Below are 19,249 nucleotides of genomic sequence, written 5' to 3' on the forward strand. Positions count from 1 at the left end.
TGTAACAAAATTTATTAAATAGGAAAACATTTATGGAACAAAAGAAACAAGTTTTACTATAAATAGCTAGGGCGTATATCACAGCAAGTGATTAGCAGTTATTTTTAAACTGAAAATGAGTCTTTTTTCAAAGTGTTACATAACAAAATCAATGATATAAAAATAATGTAAATTGAGACGCAAGCTTACATATATCTTCTTTTTTGGAAGTATGTGTAGTTCAAATGAATTGAGTAACTTTCAGCAGAAATTACAATTGAATAAATATTGGAGTCAAAAAACACGCTCCTTAATTGTCTTCTAAAAAATAAAAACAATTTCTGGGGAATAATTAATTAGAAAAATTTATACTGTTTATAATGTAAGTAAAGTACAAACTATTTTATCTAGAATGTATACAATTTAAAGCAGCATGCCTCCCGATTAATGCTAATTTTCTTGATTGTGTGGTCCAGATTCATGCTAATTTTCTTGATTGTTGAGACTTATTGTCTGTACACACGTTATTTAATGATGATGATGATGATGATTATGGGTAGAGGGCAGTAAGGAAGATACATTTTTATCTTTTGTATTGTTTATACGTCACTTATAGTATGATACGGCTGAAATCAGGACCTTTCTTCTTAAAAGACCCTAGAATAATGTTGATTGGGTAGGTTAATTAATAAAAAATTAAAAATCTAGGCCTTTAAATTTTCATCATAAACTTATTCAGATAAAGAAAATATAATTATATCTTAAGAGTGTGCGTGTTAAGTTTTTTAAATGCAGCAAATCAGACAATACTTTTTGGTTTTTAATGCCACATTACGCCTAACCCTTCTTTCTGATTAGCCTCGTTTTTAAACGCCGGTAATTCACGTGACCTCAAACCATATTGGATTTCTAACTTCTCAAACAGACATGGCATCGGGTGAACCGGATTTAAAGGAGGTAAACGTTTATGTTTGTCTGACCTAATTATATAGCCGCACCATTTTAAACTACGGAATTATGATCTTTTTAATAGATTTATACAATAGTCACATGTCATATGCTGCCTTGGGACACCACACGTCATGATCACCACCACATCTCCTCTTTAGGCTCTTATCTCATTTTCAGAAAATTAAGATATTGTTTATTGCAGGAGTAAGTGTTTCTTTTATTAAACATGTTCTGTACATAATTGGAATGGATGCGAAATAAAAGCAAGTTTACTTGGCCAAAAATATCACAATCGGAAATCGTGGTGTGTTTTTTTTTGTTTAGTTTACCTTGGATTTTATTAGAACTTAAGTTTTTGCAGGTAGATATAGTATATGCTTTCAGACACTTGAATCTGTTCATTGAATCAACTAGAAAGTAATACGTGTCAACTCGGCAAGAGAGATTGAAATAAATATTATATTGCAGAAAAGAGGTGATCAATGGCAATATGGAACTTACGGTACAAGTCAACCCGGCCTCAAGTGAATCCGGCCCCAAATTAGTTGATCCGGCCCCAAATTAGTCGATCGGCCCCAATTCAATCTGATATCTGGTCAACGCGGCCCTATTTTTATTACTAATTTTTTAACCTTTGAATAAATATATTCTCGTGTGCTGTTTATCTCGATAATTATTCACATAATTTCCTGAATAGAAAAAAGAGAGAAAGAAAAAGTGAAAAAGAAGTGCTACATTAATAATATTCAAACGTTTCTCTCTTCTCTCAATTTCGGGTTTATACCTGTAGACACAGTTTTCATAAGGTGTTGCACACAGCTCTTTGTAGAATAGTCCAATATATTAGACGTTACAGGCTTGTTATAGTTTATGTCGGTCAAGCCTGACGTCTAATAGTTATTGCTCAAAAACGCATAGCATCATAAAAAATTCAAAAAATGTATACTGGGGGCCTACATATTACCGGACAAAATATGAAGTTTTATATCTGTAACTTTTATTTAAAATAATAAAAAAGAATAGAATTTTACATAAATAATTTTGGGTTCTTAATGCACGTAAACATTCCTTTATCAAACATGAAATTAAACATTTGACCGTAGAAATGTGTCTTTAAAGAAGGGCATTGTAAGAGGAAAAAAATCGTATAAACAACTCAATTTACCGGACATGGTGTTTCAAAATTATTTGAAGTCGTGGATTGAAATTAATCTTTAAATAACCAGCAAGGAAAGGCAATGTTATATAAGATATTTGAAAAACCCAGTATGTCACTAGAAATAGACACAGCAGCCATGCCTGTTATGAAGAGGCCAATATATAGAATATATATAGGATGTTGTTGAAATTAACACTATTAACCCAATTAACGTAATGATCCTTCATGATCCTTAAACGTATGAAACATTTTAATATTTAAATGGAATTGCTCCTCTGTTCTTTGTCGTACAGTTTCCTTTTGGTTATCATGTAGAATGTTACAAAAGCCATATACATAAAGCCTATTTGATTTACATTTCATGTAGGGCGTTACCCGTTTCCTTAGCCTATATGTTTTTTTTCTAATTTGCACTTCTTTGTAAAAGACAACGAGATACTATTTAGATTTAATTTAAAATTACTTTTGTCATTAAAATATGTTACGATTGTCTCTCGAGGTAACGTTGAAAAGAAGTAAAAGTAAAACCTATCAAAAAAACAAAACAAAAAAAACATTAAGGGTCTCCATATTCGGTCCTGCGCAGAACAGATTATTCCCCCGCATGAGCAGGTCATGAAATAACTAGTAAACAAAAGGGCATGTTAGAAGATAAAGAACTGAATCAACAATATTTACCTGAGAGTGGTTTTGTTGTTATTTACTTTGAAATAGAAAGTGTGTGTACAATTCAGAATGTATGATTTTTGAATCGAAGCAAAAAATAAAGCACTATTCAGGAGTAATAGCTTTTGTCCGGTAAACTGATTGTCCGGTAAATATGTAGGACCCCAGTATTGTCTTGCCTTTCAAGCTTTATTCAAAAGCTTATCTTCTTTTCTTTCAATTTCATGCTCAATCATACACAATAACTCTCAAACAATGTACTTATCAATTTAAAATAAAATATAAACATCAATCTATTTTTGTCTATCAGCCATACTGGTTAAGCAAGGTGCTTTACAGATTGATTAAAATTTTTGAACGGAAAAATATATTCGAACACACTGACGGTGCATGGGCAATTATTTCGTTAAAAAATATTCCGTTAGATTGTTCTGACTCAGTTAAACGCTTGCATTTGAATTAGCCAATCAGATTTCGCGCACTTTATGGCCGCCATTTGTTTATCGGCTGTAAAAAGAATTGAAATACATGAGAGGATTTAATCATGATTTTTCGGATGTGACAGTTTAATTATTTTGACAAAAGGTATTTATTTTTTAGTTTTGTTCATAAATAGGTCAAAACTTATGTAAATACACGCTGTCTTTATTGTTTTTCGTTCCGCCCGATTTTCTGGCGGAACATGCTATGGGTTTTTGAGCAATTTCGATATGACGTTGCTTTGCCCAGAAGCAAAAATATCTCAAAGCGACGTCATATTTATAGGACTATTTGTAGAGGTACATGTGGAAAAACACAACACATAGAGTAAGCACAGATGTAATATAAATCCATGGAGTAAGTCCTAAAAAGTTTCCAAAATTAGTTATTAAAAAAAAATGATTTCATTATTTTTTCTCTTGATTTACTAGTATTGTAACAGTACCAAAATAGACATCATAAGTTAAAGCATGTTCATGTTTATGAAAATATATTTTCGAATTTACATCAAATACAATACAATACAGTTTATTTGCTTTAAACATTATAACAACGTTTCTAGCATAATAATAGACATGAAATAGACCAAGGTTTTTTCACAATTAATATTTCTTTGTTTATTGATTGCTCTTACTTATTTGTTCATCACATTTGAATAAATGCATACGTTCACACATAATTATTGATGTTTATATAATCATTCAGTTTTTTTTCACCAAAATATTCGGCGAAATTCTGCCCCATTCCCCCCTCAAAATAGTATGTTTTTTCCCCCCTCAAAGCCTAAATTTCCCCATATATTGCAGCCTGAATTTGCCTGCAATGAATATCATTTTTTTTGCAACTAACTGCCAATTTTTTTTTATTTTTATGCCTGTAAGTGTAAGAGTTACTGTTAAGCAAGGTTGTTTACAAATCGTTCTCTGGAAGGTAAGGGGAGCTACTCCCGGCGTCCCAACAAATTTAACATGCGACACATCAGTATTTTAGATCCGTATATTAAGAAAAAGAGATGTATTTTAAACTTGTGTTGCAAAAGTTGCTCTCCTTTTCTACCACAAAGAAAACAATATAAAATAAGTAAACAAATAAAATTCCCCCTCCTATTGCATTTTTCCCCCTCCAAAGGGCACCGACCCCCTTCCCAGGGTTGTCATTAACATTTTTTGCAGAAGGTTTGTTTTGAACTTGAGGCGGTCATTTCTGTCTTTATCATGCATAACAAAGAGTGTTTTCTTAATTTTGAGGCGGCCCATAATGCATTTGAGACAGGCATTTTGGCCTCCTGCCGCCTCTTAATGACAACCCTGCCTTCCCCCAAAAGTGGGAAAAAAACACTGTCATTCATTATCACTATTATGTATAAAAGCCTTAACTGGGGCAATTAAATTACAGACAAATTATAACCTAATGATGTTTTCAATAACTTTATTATATGGTTCATAATCTTCATTGGGTAAAGTTTTATTTATTGGTACATTTTTTGTAAATATGAAATTATTTATACATTTTTTGAAAATCTTTTTTTAATGTGTGTAATAAATATATCATTTATAGACAAAAGGGAACATGAGAGAAGCAAAATATCGTCTATTAAAACATAATTATTTAATTTAATAAAATATTCTCTGAAATTCAATTTTGGGGCCGCATTGACCAAATAAAAATAATGTGGGGCCAGATTGACCAATTTTGGGGCCAGGTTGACTGATTTTGGGGCAGGGTTGACTGTAAGTCGGAACTTAAAGTAGTCCAAATATTTAGACGTAACCGCGGATTTAAAGCTATTTTTTACATTGGTCAAATCCGCTTTAACGTCTAAAGATATCTATTTGAAAGTCCATAGCAAAATGAAAAACAATAAACATGCACAATCATTCAAACTTCCCATGTAAGATGTTACAAATAATCATAATCCTACCACAAATGTGTATTTTCCTTCCCATGTAAAAATTGTGTAAACAGCATATTGGTGTGTACTATGCATAGCGGTGATTACAGAAACCAAATTTTTTAGACGAAATTTTTAATGCCTGTATCTGTCAGTGCCTTAAATCACAACAGAAAAAAATTAGTTCAGACTAATTTCGTGTTATTGTTTTTGAGTGACATCACAGTGTGACCGGGATTTTCCAATATGGGGGGTCAACACAAAATGTCTTTCATGTGTCTTCTTAAATATATGGATAAATAAAATTAAAATAAGTAAACAAATTATAATAAAATTTCCCTCCAGAATGAGTCCTCTGTTTCATTTATTACTGTTGAAGAGACCATTCATCTCAAGCTTATCCAGTTCACATGTCTGTGTTCTCATATACCGATAATGAAAGTAAGTAAAAATCAAGCGTTTATACATTGCTTGTATAGAAACATCTTGCATGCCCGTACTGATTAAAAATGTCTTTAGCTAAAAATAGTGTGACTCTCACATGTCTTCATCAGGATTTAAAAAATCATCAAAGTTGTATTTAATGTTTAAATGGCTTTCATAATTAAAGACAAACTAAATTTGATTGAACATTTTTATTTTTTAATAGGATCATGATGGAGAGCAGGAAGACCAACAGGTTGTCTCGCCTGATATGTTGATCAAACATCCACTTCAAAACAAATGGGCAATGTGGTTCTTTAAAAATGATAAAAGCAAGGAATGGACAGCAAATCTCAAACTTATCACAGCATTTGATACAGTGGAAGATTTTTGGGGGTAATCTATGACCTTTTCTAATTTTAATTTCCTGTTGTATATCTTGATGATTTCATAATTTATGTAAGATAAAGTTACCATATGCTGCCAGTAGTTCAAACACCCCCTTTACTTTTCTTCTAAGAATTAAATTCTTACCCTAGATAGATGCTTGAAGTAAATTTAGTGCAGGTTAAATAAAAGTAAATAAATCAATATAAATGAAAAATAAAAGAGAGTGAAATAACTCCATGTGTTATATATATGTAGCTTGTCTGAGGACAATGTACACTACACAGGAAGTTTAATTGGCTAGCATGCTTTGAATCAGTCTAAACCATATCAACCATTATCAACATCAGTAAGGTAGTGCAAAAGTGGCATTATTTAGTGATTGCTAGATGGTCCTGTTATCAGGTCCAACTTAAAAAGTTATTTTTTAATACTTTCTATACTATTACTTCATTATTCGATAATTTTATGAATTGACAGTCTCTAATAATTCATTATTAATTATGAATTAGATATCTAATTTCAACTTCGTCATTAATTTGGTTGGAGACAGTTTCTTACTTAAGATTTGATATGCTTTTTTTCAGATTATATAACCACATACAAAAAGCCAGTAGATTACCGTCAGGATGTGATTATTCATTATTTAAGGTTTGTAAACTTTTCATGCCACCGCAATCTGTGATGCATTAACTGTAACTGAATTTAAAAGTTTAATACAGCTATGTAAATGTCTAAATTTTTATCAAGTAAAAATACTTTTTATTTTTGATTATAGGTGGCGTGATAGCTCAGTTGGTTAGACCACTGACTGTCACTCCTGAGGTTCCGGGTTCAATCCTGGGTAACATTCTCGGGATTTTTCAGAGACACTTTCAGTGTTTCCAACCTACCTAGAGGTTTACTGGTAAGAAACCCAGGAAATCCTCCCATGTATCAGTGCTATACACTTGGCATGTAAAAGAACCAAGGGATCTTTTCAATAAGAGCTAGGGACTGGTTCCCGGATTCCCTTGTATCTCATAGCTGTCTCTAGAGTCTGATGAGGTAAGGACCCTACTGGAAATAAGTGCTTGCACTTTTGTAGGTTATCCTTGACAGCCCAGTCTAAAGAAAATCAATCTATCAATCAATTATTATACTATATATTCACTAGACCCTACTGCATTATGGCAAAGTTCAAATTACAATTGTATAGATGCACTACTTCTATTTCTACTATAAAGTTTTGTATTAATGTTGTATAGCATTTTTAGTCCCCTACCGGTTTACCTGAGGGGACTTTAGGTTTACCCTCCGTCTGTCTGTCAGTCTGTCTGTCTGTTCTCACAGGACAGTTATTATTTGGCTACTCTAATGTTCTCTCTATTGTTCTTTTTATGCCCCTGTCACATATTCACGGATAATGCCACGGAAGAGCTACGGTCTAATTGTTCACGGATTACTACGGAAATGTGAAATTCCGTAGTCCGCTACGGTTCCAATGCGGACACACAACGATATGAGTACGGAGTCCGACGGATTTACCACCAAAAGCCCAAGGAGAGACACGGATTGCTACAGACCGACACGGTTTGATACAGAGCGACACAAATCAGGACGCACTACGGTCTACTACGTTATAAGCACGGGTTAGTACGAATAAGTACGGTCTGATACGGATAAGTACGGAGAAGAACAAATTGCCACGAATCGATACGGACCTATTTTATTCGTCCACAACCTCTTGCATGCTCATTTTCAAAATGCATCACAAGAAAAGAAAACCTAGAAAACAAAAAATTGCAAAGTTCAATTATTTTGGCGGAGAGGATTCGGCCTCATCGCGTCGGACACCCGAAACATATCAGGTCCGATTAAAGTGAATTTCTTGAAGGATGCTGGATCCTCAACATGTTCGGCCATGAGAGCCTCATACTAAACATGAAGGGGTCTTCCTAAAAGCCCATCTCTAGTCCACCATCTCGTCTGTCTTCTCTTACCTGATTAGATATGGACTAGTAATCATTAATGAAAAATGTTGATCTTTTAATTTTAAAATTTGCTGTTCAGTTTACAATTACATTAATTATCGTGAATGTTTATGTTTTAAAAATATGTAAAAAGCTTGTTAATTAATCTTATTATCACTCATGCAAGGGCCAGCGTCCGAGGCTTATGAGACACTTCGTTTTATGTACATATTTACTCAATTTCACGATCCAATGTTTTTAAAATATGTAACATTAAATGTATTCTATTACTTATGAATTGTGGTACGATATTAATATATTTCACCTCTATGCATGTCATCAAGCAGCTGGACCACTGCATCAGCATTCTGAGCCATTTCAATATAAAGTTGCAGCCAGTAAATGGCAATTATCATTTATTGAATGTTCCTTCAAAAATGTCTGTTTTGAACAAGAAGGTAGTATTTATACAATTGAAAAAGTACATGATACATAATTTATCCATACTAAACAGTGGTGGACCATACCATTCCGTACTGTTTCGTGTTGAAATGCAATATAAAACCGTATAAGACTGTGCTTATCCCTGCCTCTCCGTAATACAACGTATTACGATGGTGGCTTTCCATGACAATGCCGTATTAAAACTAGCTTATACGTAGTTCTCCATACCAAACCGTGGAAATCCTTGACAAGTTGGTAGACTACGAATCAGTACAGACTAGTACGGTTTTCGTATGGACCAGTACGTATCAGTACGGTTTAATACGAACTAGCAGGGATACTCTACGGGTGATTTTTCTGTAGCAAACTTTTGTGCATGTTCAAAAATGGTCAAGGATCGCTACGGATATACAAGGACTACTACGATTGATTACGGTTACAATACGGAGAGCTACTGACCAGTACGGGTAGCTACGGACAATGCCGGAATTAATCTGTGTCTCTTCCGTGGGCATATTCCGTGAATATGTGACCAGGGTATTAGCCACACAAAAGAAAATAGCCACATAAAAGCATTACAGACAGAATGACATCAAAGAGAAAGAACAGTTACCTATTGTCCCTCTAGCCACATAATTACTGTCCTGTAAGTGCGGACAGTCCGTCTGTCTGTCCACAAAAGTGGATCCAGCGATAACGCAAAAAATACTTAAAATATTTTTATGAAACTTGATATATGGATAGATGGCAGTATGGAGATTATGCACATCTTTTTCTTTTCTTCCTATGTTGAAAATTATGGTTGCTATGGCAACAAATAGACTGAAAATATGGCAAATTTAACATATAAACTGGATCTAGTGATAATGCAAAAAGTAATTAAAATATTTGTATGAAACTTGAAATAAGGGTAGATGGCAGTCTGGAGATTATGTATGTCTTTTTCTTTTCTTCTTATGTTGAAAAAAATTGGTTGCCATGGCAACAAATAGGCTTAAAACATGGCAAATAAAACAATATATGTGATTAGTCAAAGAGAGCTGAAAATTTTTATGAAACTTAAAATATGGATAGATGCCAGGCAGTATGGAAATTATACAGATCATTTTAATCTTGACTATAGAGAGTATTACTTAACAAACGTCCGCAACCTTGTCAAGATTTCTGATTCTAGTTTTTAGGCTTTTCCGCTATAATTTCTTTATTTCTTGAGGTATTTATTTCAAACTTCAAATATAAGTTTCTGGTCATCAACCACATCATATGTGACAAGGTTTACAACCCTAGCACAAAAATTATCAGAATTGCCTCTCTTGAACTTAGAATTTTCTTTTTTTCAGCAACTTTATTTCTTAATGTATCTTCTTCAAACTTCATATATATGTTTCTTATTATCACTCAAATCATTTGTGAGAAGGTTCAATACTCTGGCAAGACTATTTCCAGAATTATGTCCCCTTTGAACTTATATTTTACTCCAACTTCTTCATTACTTAAATGATTTACTTCAAACTACCACATCTTAATAATATGACAAGATTTATTTATCTAGCATCCATATTTCCAGAATTATCTCCTCCTTAAACTTTGAATTTTTCTTATTAACCGGTAGGGGACTTATGGATTGCTTTCAAATACTATGATAATTGCTTGTTTCACAAAGTTAAGCAATCTTGTTCAAGTCTAAAATATGTCAGGGCTAAATTATTACATTGTTGTGAAAGAGACAAGAAATCGAAAATAAATGTTTTGAGGTGCAATAAAAAACATAATGCAGCTGAAGTAATTTCTTAATGATTTTTTCAGTTATTTTCTGCCTTAACCTGCTGGAACTGAAAGTGGTAAACCTTTGCCACCAGTATAGAGATAGGTCAGTGTCCGCATTCGTGGGGTATGACTAGACTATACTGTTAGCTGACCAAGGCTCTATACTGTTAGCTAACTAACTTTAAATTTTCATCTTGATATCCCGAGAATTGACATGGACAAAGGAAAAAATCTGGAAAAAAGTGTGATTTATCAGAATCACAAGAAAATTACACCACAAATGCCACAAGTTCATAAAAGAAAATCAGCAACACAATTGACAATACATGTCAGGACAAGTGATTATTAAGTTAATGTCTCATGGTCAAATTGTTTATATTTTGTTCCGTAAAATAGTCAAGTGTTTTTCCTGAACATTAATTTAAGGGAAATGAATGTAGCATTAATATGTTTTTGTTTGATATATATCAGGATGGTATACAACCTATGTGGGAAGATGCATCTAATAAAAATGGTGGTAGATGGTTAGTTAATCTCAACAAAAATCAACGACAAACAGAATTAGACAACTTTTGGTTAGAAACTGTAAGTACAGAATTAATTGAATGTTCTAGTAAATGGCAATATCCAGTAAGGGTTTATTATATTTTATTTAATTCAAAATGATAGAAATAAACAGTATAGGTCATATGGCAACTGTTTAGTTTTACTTGTGGAGGAAGACCTCGGGCATGAAAGGACACCTGAGTAGAACCGTCGGCGTTCCGTCAGCTAACTGGATAGCTTCCTCACATGAAAGAATCCAAAGTCCCTGTTTGGATTTGAACCCCAAGTGGTGAGGGGCTAGTCGTTGGAAGTCAACAATCTTAACCACTCAGCCACGGACACCCCCATTTTGGGCACTTAAATCAAGCATAAACTAAGGCACTTAAATCAAGCATAAACTCATTGGTTTCATGCCGTAAGGCCATGTAGAATGACAGTTGGTTGCATTGATTAGTAAACCGCTGATAATAGCCAGTATGTATTCTTGGTGTGACTGTCTAATATTGCATTATATTTGTGTGTTTCAGTTATTGTGTTTAATAGGAGAAGCATTTGACGATTTAACTGATGATATATGTGGTGCAACAATTAATATCAGAAACAAGGGAGATAAACTTGGTCTGTGGACTCGGGATGCTAGAAGGGGCGATGCCACAGTACTAATAGGGTATGTGTTCTAATAACTTAACATTTCATTTTAATTTGTTAACTAAGTCATAATAAGTCAATGATTTGTATCAATTTATTCAAGTACAGCAATAACATCTATTCATTATTGTGTTTTAGTTAGTGAACTGTTGATGATTACTTTTAGTATTAATGTGAATAGAATCATTTTAAAAACATGTGCTGACCAGGTCATTGAAGTATTATATAGAAATATCACTATTGGCTTGTGTCATTCTTTGAACAGTTTATTATGCTGAAGGTTCAAGCAGCAATGTGCTTATTGAAAAAATAGATTTATATAAAAATATATAGAAAGAGGATATTTTTTCGTGAAATATGGAATATATTTTCACAAAACATGATAAAATGCCACATATTTTTACGAGCCAGGACGGCGAGTGAAAATGTGTGGCATTTTATCATGTTGAGTTAAAATATATTCCATATTTCACGAAAAAACAACCTTTTTATATGCCCGAAAGAATTTCGGGCATATTATGTTATACCCCCTGGCAGGCGTCCGTCCGTCCGTCTGTCCGTCCGTCCGTCCGTCCGTCCGTTAGCAATTTGGTTTCCGGAGCATAACTTAAGTTCCATTTGGCCCACAACATTCAAACTTCATAGGATGATTGCCCATATTGGGTAGAAGACCCCTATTGATTTTGGGGTCACAAGGTCAAAGGTCAAGGTCACTATCACCTTAAAACTGAAAACAGTTTCCGGAGCATAACTTAAGTTTCATTTGGCCCGCAACATTAAAACTTCATAGGATGATTGTCCATATTGGGTAGAAGACCCCTATTGATTTTGGGGTCACAAGGTCAAAGGTCAAGGTCACTATCACCTTAAAACTGAAAACAGTTTCCGGAGCATAATTTAAGTTCCATTTGGCCCACAGTGTTCAAACTTCATAGGATGATTGTCCATATTGGGTAGAAGACCCCTATTGATTTTGGGGTCACAAGGTCAAAGGTCAAGGTCACTATAACCTCAAAACTGAAAACAGTTTCCGGGGCATAATTTAAGTACCATGTGACCCACAGTGTTCAAACTTCACAGGATGAATGTCCATATTGGCTAGGAGACCCCTATTGACTTTTGGGTCACAAGGTCAAAGGTCAAGGTCGCTATTACTTTAAAACTGAAAACAGTTTCCGGAGCATAACTTAATATCTATTTGGCCCACAAGATTCAAACTTCATAGGATGATTGTCCATATTGGGTAGAATACCCCTATTGATTTTGGGGTCACAAGGTCAAAGGTCAAGGTCACTATTACTTTAAAACTGAAAACAGTTTCCGGAGCATAACTTAATTTCTATTTGGCCCACAATATTCAAACTTTATAGGAGGATTGCTATTGGAAGGAGGTAATACTTTATTTAATTTATGTAATGTCTTACAAATGCTTCATCCTTAATATATAAAAAAAAACACTTTCGGGCATATAATGCTCCGCCTAGCGGTGCTCTTGTTATTTAATTTCATTATCAAAGAAAAATGGTTATGAATCCCTTGCTTGCTACACGAATGCAATTGTACAGCAATTGTCTTTTTTTAAGCCTTGTGTGACTAAAAATGGCCAAAAAGATCAAAGGAAAAGTCACATAAGTACCATTTTGTAAGTACTTCCGTCCGTCTGTCCGTTGGTAACACTTTTGTGTCCGCTCTATAACTTTTAAACTGAAAAGTTTTTGAAATAACTTGGCAAAAGTGATCACGATAATGAGACGATGTGCAGAGCGCAAGAAATTGGGTTGCTACCCCCAAGGTCAAGGTCACACTTAAAGGTCAAACATTAAAAAGTCTTCATTTCATAATAAAAAGTCTACATTTCGTGTCCGCTCCATTACTTTTTAACCGCTGAAAAGTTTTTGAAATAACTTGAACAGGTGATCACCATAATAAGACGGTGTGCAGAATGTGCAGAGCGCAAGAATTAGGTTGCTACCTCGAAGGTCAAGGTCACACTTAAAGGTTAAACGTTAAAAAGTCTTCATTTCATAATAAAAAGTCTACATTTCGTGTCCGCTCCATAACTTTTAACTGCTGAAAAAATTTTGAAATATTTTGGCACAAGTGATCACCATAATGAGACGATGTGCAGAGCGCAATAATTGGGTTGTTGTCCAAAAGGTCAAGGTCAATGTTAAAAAGTCTGCATTTCGTGTCTGCTCCATAAATTTTAACCACTGAAATTTTTAAAATATAACTTGAAACAATTGATCACCATCATAAGAACATGTGCAGAGCACAAAAATTGAGTTGCTTCCCCCAAGGTCAAGGTCACACTTTAAGGTCAAATTTATAAAAGTCTATGTTTCATGTCCCCTCCATAACTTTTAAATAACCCCAGGGTCAAGGTTATATGTTCTCCATTACTTTTTTATTTATGGAAGATTTTAAATAACTTGGCACAAGTTATCACCATCGTGAGACTATGTGCTTATGATATGCATGAAACAACATCAAGGTCATGGTTGGTAAAAGGTCAAGAAGTACACAATCATGTTCTCTGCGGAAGGGGATTTAGCTGTCCTTCAGACTGCCTTGTTCATATTTATTTTTTTTAAAATATGACATATATTTGACTGATATAGCACCATATCTCATGGGTAAAATTAAATAAACACTAATATTGTCATACATAGTGTATAATGGTCACATCCAATTGATGTGTATGTGAAATGTTCTCAGTAATACGATTTGATTGAATTTATTCATAAAACATCCTAAATTTTCACTTAGTATGCTTTTAAGTGTCATGTACTTAAATTGTTTGATTTCAGAAAAAAATTAAAAGAAAGGCTTAAAATACCTCAAAAGATATTCATAGGATTTCAGGTATGTAACATTACTAAAGGAAGTACTAGTAGATGTAAATAAGTATTTTTTTACACAGCTTTATGTTAATTTGTTGTGGATGGAAGAAAATGAAAACCAAGATTAATTGAAAAAAAAGTGACTTGAAAAACCAAATAATTAAAAACTAAAGAAATAATTAAATTGTTCAAAACAAAGTGTCGCAAGTAGAATATTTAAGTACTTGTAGTCTTGTATGAATTGAATAAAATATTCTTGAAAATTTCAGGATGGAGATGATAGTTTGTTTTCTAGATATCTGATAGAATGCTTTAAATGATATGAATACAAAGGAAAGTTTATTATTACAGGCACATTCAGATACAGCCACGAAAGCAGGCTCAACAGCGCGAGATCGTTACCGAGTATGACAACGCTTCTGCCAAACAGATCTTCTTGTATACTTGTTGTTGACTGTTGAACGTGTTGCATTTAACCGCAAAGTGCTGCATGATTTCCCACACATCTCAATTCAACCCAATATTGTTGAGGCTAGTTGGGTTGTTTTCTTTTCCTCGTTTTTTTTTTTAATGTAAGAAATGAATGTAGATGCAAAAGTACTTTGTACATGAGTGAAACTATATGACTGGAGGATTGGGTTTGGATATTGGACAGATTTATATATATTAAAATTCTACATTCTTGAACTTTAGGTCATATTGTATGAAACAGATTTTTGACGATGTCTTATTTAGTGAAACAGACTTTTGAAGGTACATGATAGATTTGGTATTTAAAAGAAAATTGTTGGACATAGTTATGACATGTTGATTATAATACAAAATGTATATTTCAAATCTTATGATTGTAAGCAAAGGCTGAGTACATACCATATATCTTTGATTTAATTGTAAATATTTTTAAATACATAATCCAGTTTGAAATCAGTATTTCATGTTGGGTTAACGGTATCTGTTAAAGACTGTAAATTTTTGAATTGTATTGCACTGCCAAGTTTTATTTTAATAACACAGCTACACAGTTTTGATGATTTTTGAAAATTTGTTTATTTTTTTTTTGTTGTTAGGTTAATTCATGGAACAGCCTGGTAACATATCAATTATTTGTGTAATAAAGAGAAGGCAGGATATTGAATGTTAAGAAAACATTTTGTAAGGTGTCTTACTGATAACAGTAAAAAAAAAGATATTGTAAAGATATATAAAAAGTTATAAAAAATTTTCTGTCATAAATGAATATGTGAAAAATAGGTGAATGTGTTGTCCAAAAATGTTGTATAAAGAATAGAGCTACTATGTATAAAGAAATATTAATCTTGAAATGTTTGAATCAAACTGTATAAAGGTAAGTCATTAAATCACATCATTTCATGATTGTAGTTTTCATCTTTAATACTTTATAAATTAATTATTCAATATAAAGAAAATAAGCCACATAGGCAGTATTAAGGATTTGTATTTTTTTGGGGGGTAAAATGTTCGAAGTGAAAATTGAAAATAGACAATTTCATTAAAGCATGAACTATTTAGATAATATAACAATCTTATTTGAAGTTACAATTTGTAATGAAAATATAATTATTTTATATTCTGGTTTTGTTAAGAAAATGATTATACAATTGGAAAATTCACATTGTACAAAGTCACTGGTGTAAGGGTTAAAAAAAATGCATGTGTATCAATTAGACAACAAAATAAGAGAGATGTAATGTGAAATAGCCGGCAGACTAACATGTTGGCAGCAAAAGTGTACCATAACTCTTTACCATTGTTCTGTATAACTGGTGTGTTTTAAGATTGGTTAATCTCACGGTGCCTTTAGCTAGATAATTTCAAGTTTGGTAATTGTTGTATATATATTTAAACAATTGTTTTTTTTTCTCTGTTTGGTACCTGTTATAACTATGTGTGCTTACTGTTTTTGTATGCCAGATATAATTGATATTTGTGTGTATTTTTTTCTGCATATTGTTGTGCAAATATAATTGGTTGATTTTATATAAGATAAACATGTTTTCAGATGTAACATTGCATACATGGCATTTATAATGTAAAAAGACAACATTAAGCAATGGCAAAGCAATTGTCATCTCATAGCTATGTCTTAACTGACTACTAAGTGTATCAAATGAATATCTTCTCATTATTTCTGATTCCTACACAATAACATTTAAACGTCAGATCAGTTTTTTTTGTGTGTGTTCAATGTTCAGAATTACCATTGAAACAACTTGAAAGTTTTTCAAGAGAAAAATTCTGATACAACTTTTACAAAATAGATACTTGTATATAAAAGCCTACTTATCAAACAAATATAATTAATTTTTTACTTTATCCGTTTACAAATACTTCCAGTACTTTGCTTTGTTTTTGGTTTGATTGATTTATTTGCTAAAACAGCTTTTTTTGATTGATTTATAGAAACTCTTGTTTATAGAAACTGAATAGATCTAGTTTAAGCCATATGTTTTATGCTCTGTATCAATCACTATCTAGTTTCGTTTCTTATTTGTAATGATTTAAACGTAATATTGTATTTTAATGAAACATGTTCTTTCTTATTTTTGGATGACCAGTTTATTGTTAAAATCAATTTGATTGAAATGATATAAATAACCAAAACATGCAACAATTGGTGTTTTAGGAAGGTATAGCTAATGATTAAATCTAAAAACTGTATACTGATTTAACCTTTACTGTGCTATTTATCTTATATGGACTTGTCTTTTTTCTAAGCTGGACAAAACCATTCATCATTTTTAGGGACAATTTCAAAATAAGTACTGACTGAATAGTGCGACCAGTGCTGATCAATATCAGACAGTCACTTTCAGATAAGTGCCAGGGTTAAAGGAAGTTGACAATAATTCATGTGACATTTTCCATTAAAATTACTACTTGTTTATGCTTTATTGTATGATATTTTATTAGTCTATCACCATTTTGCCCACAAAGATATTAATTCATCAAATTGTATTGAAGCATTAAATGCATCCATGTTCATATTTATATATTCCCTGTATGAGAATAAGTTAACTTAGTAAGTTTGTTCCTGTTCAAGTTTACTGCCATGAAATTAGCTGAGTTTTTTATTTAGACTGAAGTTAGTTCCAAGCTAATGCTTTTCTGCGCTTTTTTGTAGAAAAGTTAAAGTTACAAGCAATGTATAGAGTGACAGGAAGAGAAAAAGCAAAACATGTTGATAAATTAATGATCAGATCCTAAAAAGTTAACTTACTATTTGATGAGTATTTGAGGTTTGACATTTATTTGATCTCTGACATTAAGTCTAATGGTCATTTCTCTCTCACTGCTGATTCATAGATGTGGGATAAGTTGTCGTTCACTTGCAGAGACAATGATCATTACTGGTTAGTTATCCAGGATAGCCGGTTAGGTGGACACAGATATCATCTGAAATGTATTAAAATTGGTATGAATAACAGACAAAAATTCAATTCAATAATTTATAAATTCAATTATTAATTCAATTTCTTTATCAGATATTTAACTTAAAAATTATTGGTATTTATATTGATAACATATTAAATACTTCTAAAGTTTACACAAAAGATTAGTCCTGATGGGGACTTTAAAGATGTGAAAAAGGGATAAATGTATGCTAATAACCATCAAAAGGTGTTCATATGAAACATGTAACTTTGTGTAGGTTTGCCAATAGAAAATTGCATGTTACTTATAAGTTAAAATGGTTGGTTTAAAGATATATTTAAGAATTTGAAATGTTTTTGATTTTTCTTTTTACTGGAATGAAAATTATAGTTTGTGAATGTAGGTGGAAATGATGAAGTTATATGCTAAGTAAAATGCAATATTGAATAAAATATGAACATTGTGTACTGCTGACTTGTTCTTTATTAGATGGTATCCAAAATGCTTCCACTTTTCTTTAAACTCAGTGAGATATTGGATCTTCAGATTGTGTTCGGAAGGTATATTAGTTTTGTGATTACATCATCAACATTAAGGATCAAGAATTTAGCTTTCAAATTAAACATGCTGGAAGCAGAAGTTTGTTAAAATAATGACTATTTTCTCTAGCAGTTGATAACTTAACAATGTAAAGCCTGTACTATATTCTTGACTCAATAAAAAAAACAAAAACTAGCTGTAAAGTTAAAAAAAGGATATCTTGTGCTTTAATTTAGCAGATAAAGTTAATTGAAGGAGAAAAATCATCAAAAGTTGGGTATACTAAGACATAGTTAAGGTATCTGGGTAGCTTTTGAAATAATATTAATAAAATAACTCGTGTAACATAGTGACAAGATACATTACCCTGAAAGTAATACTTTTGAACTTATTGTGCCCACACCATAGGGGGGCATTTAGATTTACCCTCGTACGTCCATCCGTTCCCTTTTTGTGTCGCACGTAGCTCAAAAAGTAATTGACCTAGAGTTATGAAACCTTACAGGCATGTTGATCAGCATGTAAAGTTGTGCATCTGGGTATTTTCGTGTGGATTTTTTTAGTATTTTTAGAGTTATTGCCCTTGACTCAGTAAAAATTTACAATTTTCAACTTGTGTCGCACGTAACTCAAAAAGTAATTGACCTAGAGTCATGAAACCTTACAGGAATGTTGATCAGCATGTGTTGTTGTGCACCTGGGTATTTTCGTTTGGATTTTTTTAGTATTTTTAGAGTTATTGCCCTTGACTAAGTAAAAATTTACATTATTTAACTTGTGTTGCACGTAACTCAAAAAGTTTATGACCTGTAGGCCTGAAAGTTTACAAGAATGTTGGTCAGCATGTGTACTTATGCACCTTGGGGTTTTCTTGTGGCTTTATTCAGTATTTGTAGTATTTGCCCTTTACTTAATAAAAGATTTTTAGTTTTCAACTTGGGCACATGTAGCAAAAAAAAAAAATTTGACCTAGAGACATAAGATTGACATTCGGTGGAGTGTGGGGGCACCTGCGTCCTATGGACACATTTCTAGTTTATAATAAGACTAAGTCATGTTGATACTGAAAAATGTTAATGGTAAAATATAAAAAAAACTGCCCAATCTTTTTGGGAATTAAATGTTAAGGTAAATTACAACGGATATTTATTAAAATTTCCTTTGGCCACTTGAGTTATTA

The 19,249-nt window shown here is 32.5% G+C and overlaps 1 protein-coding gene across 1 annotated transcript; it reads left to right on the forward strand.

The window, feature by feature from the left end:
• The first annotated feature begins 785 nt into the window (after positions 1 to 785).
• Positions 786 to 17,996, forward strand: LOC132731717 (eukaryotic translation initiation factor 4E-like). The gene is made up of 7 exons (XM_060717938.1): positions 786 to 936; positions 5,776 to 5,945; positions 6,524 to 6,587; positions 10,571 to 10,684; positions 11,173 to 11,312; positions 14,104 to 14,158; positions 14,488 to 17,996. Exons 1-7 carry the CDS (start codon positions 907 to 909, stop codon positions 14,545 to 14,547), a joined length of 633 nt encoding a protein of 210 aa, XP_060573921.1. The 5' UTR covers positions 786 to 906; the 3' UTR covers positions 14,548 to 17,996.
• Positions 17,997 to 19,249: the final 1,253 nt, after the last annotated feature.

The sequence above is a fragment of the Ruditapes philippinarum genome, unplaced genomic scaffold, assembly GCF_026571515.1.
Source record: "Ruditapes philippinarum isolate M1 unplaced genomic scaffold, ASM2657151v2 ctg3097_1_1_1_1, whole genome shotgun sequence".
Lineage (NCBI taxonomy): Eukaryota > Metazoa > Mollusca > Bivalvia > Venerida > Veneridae > Ruditapes > Ruditapes philippinarum.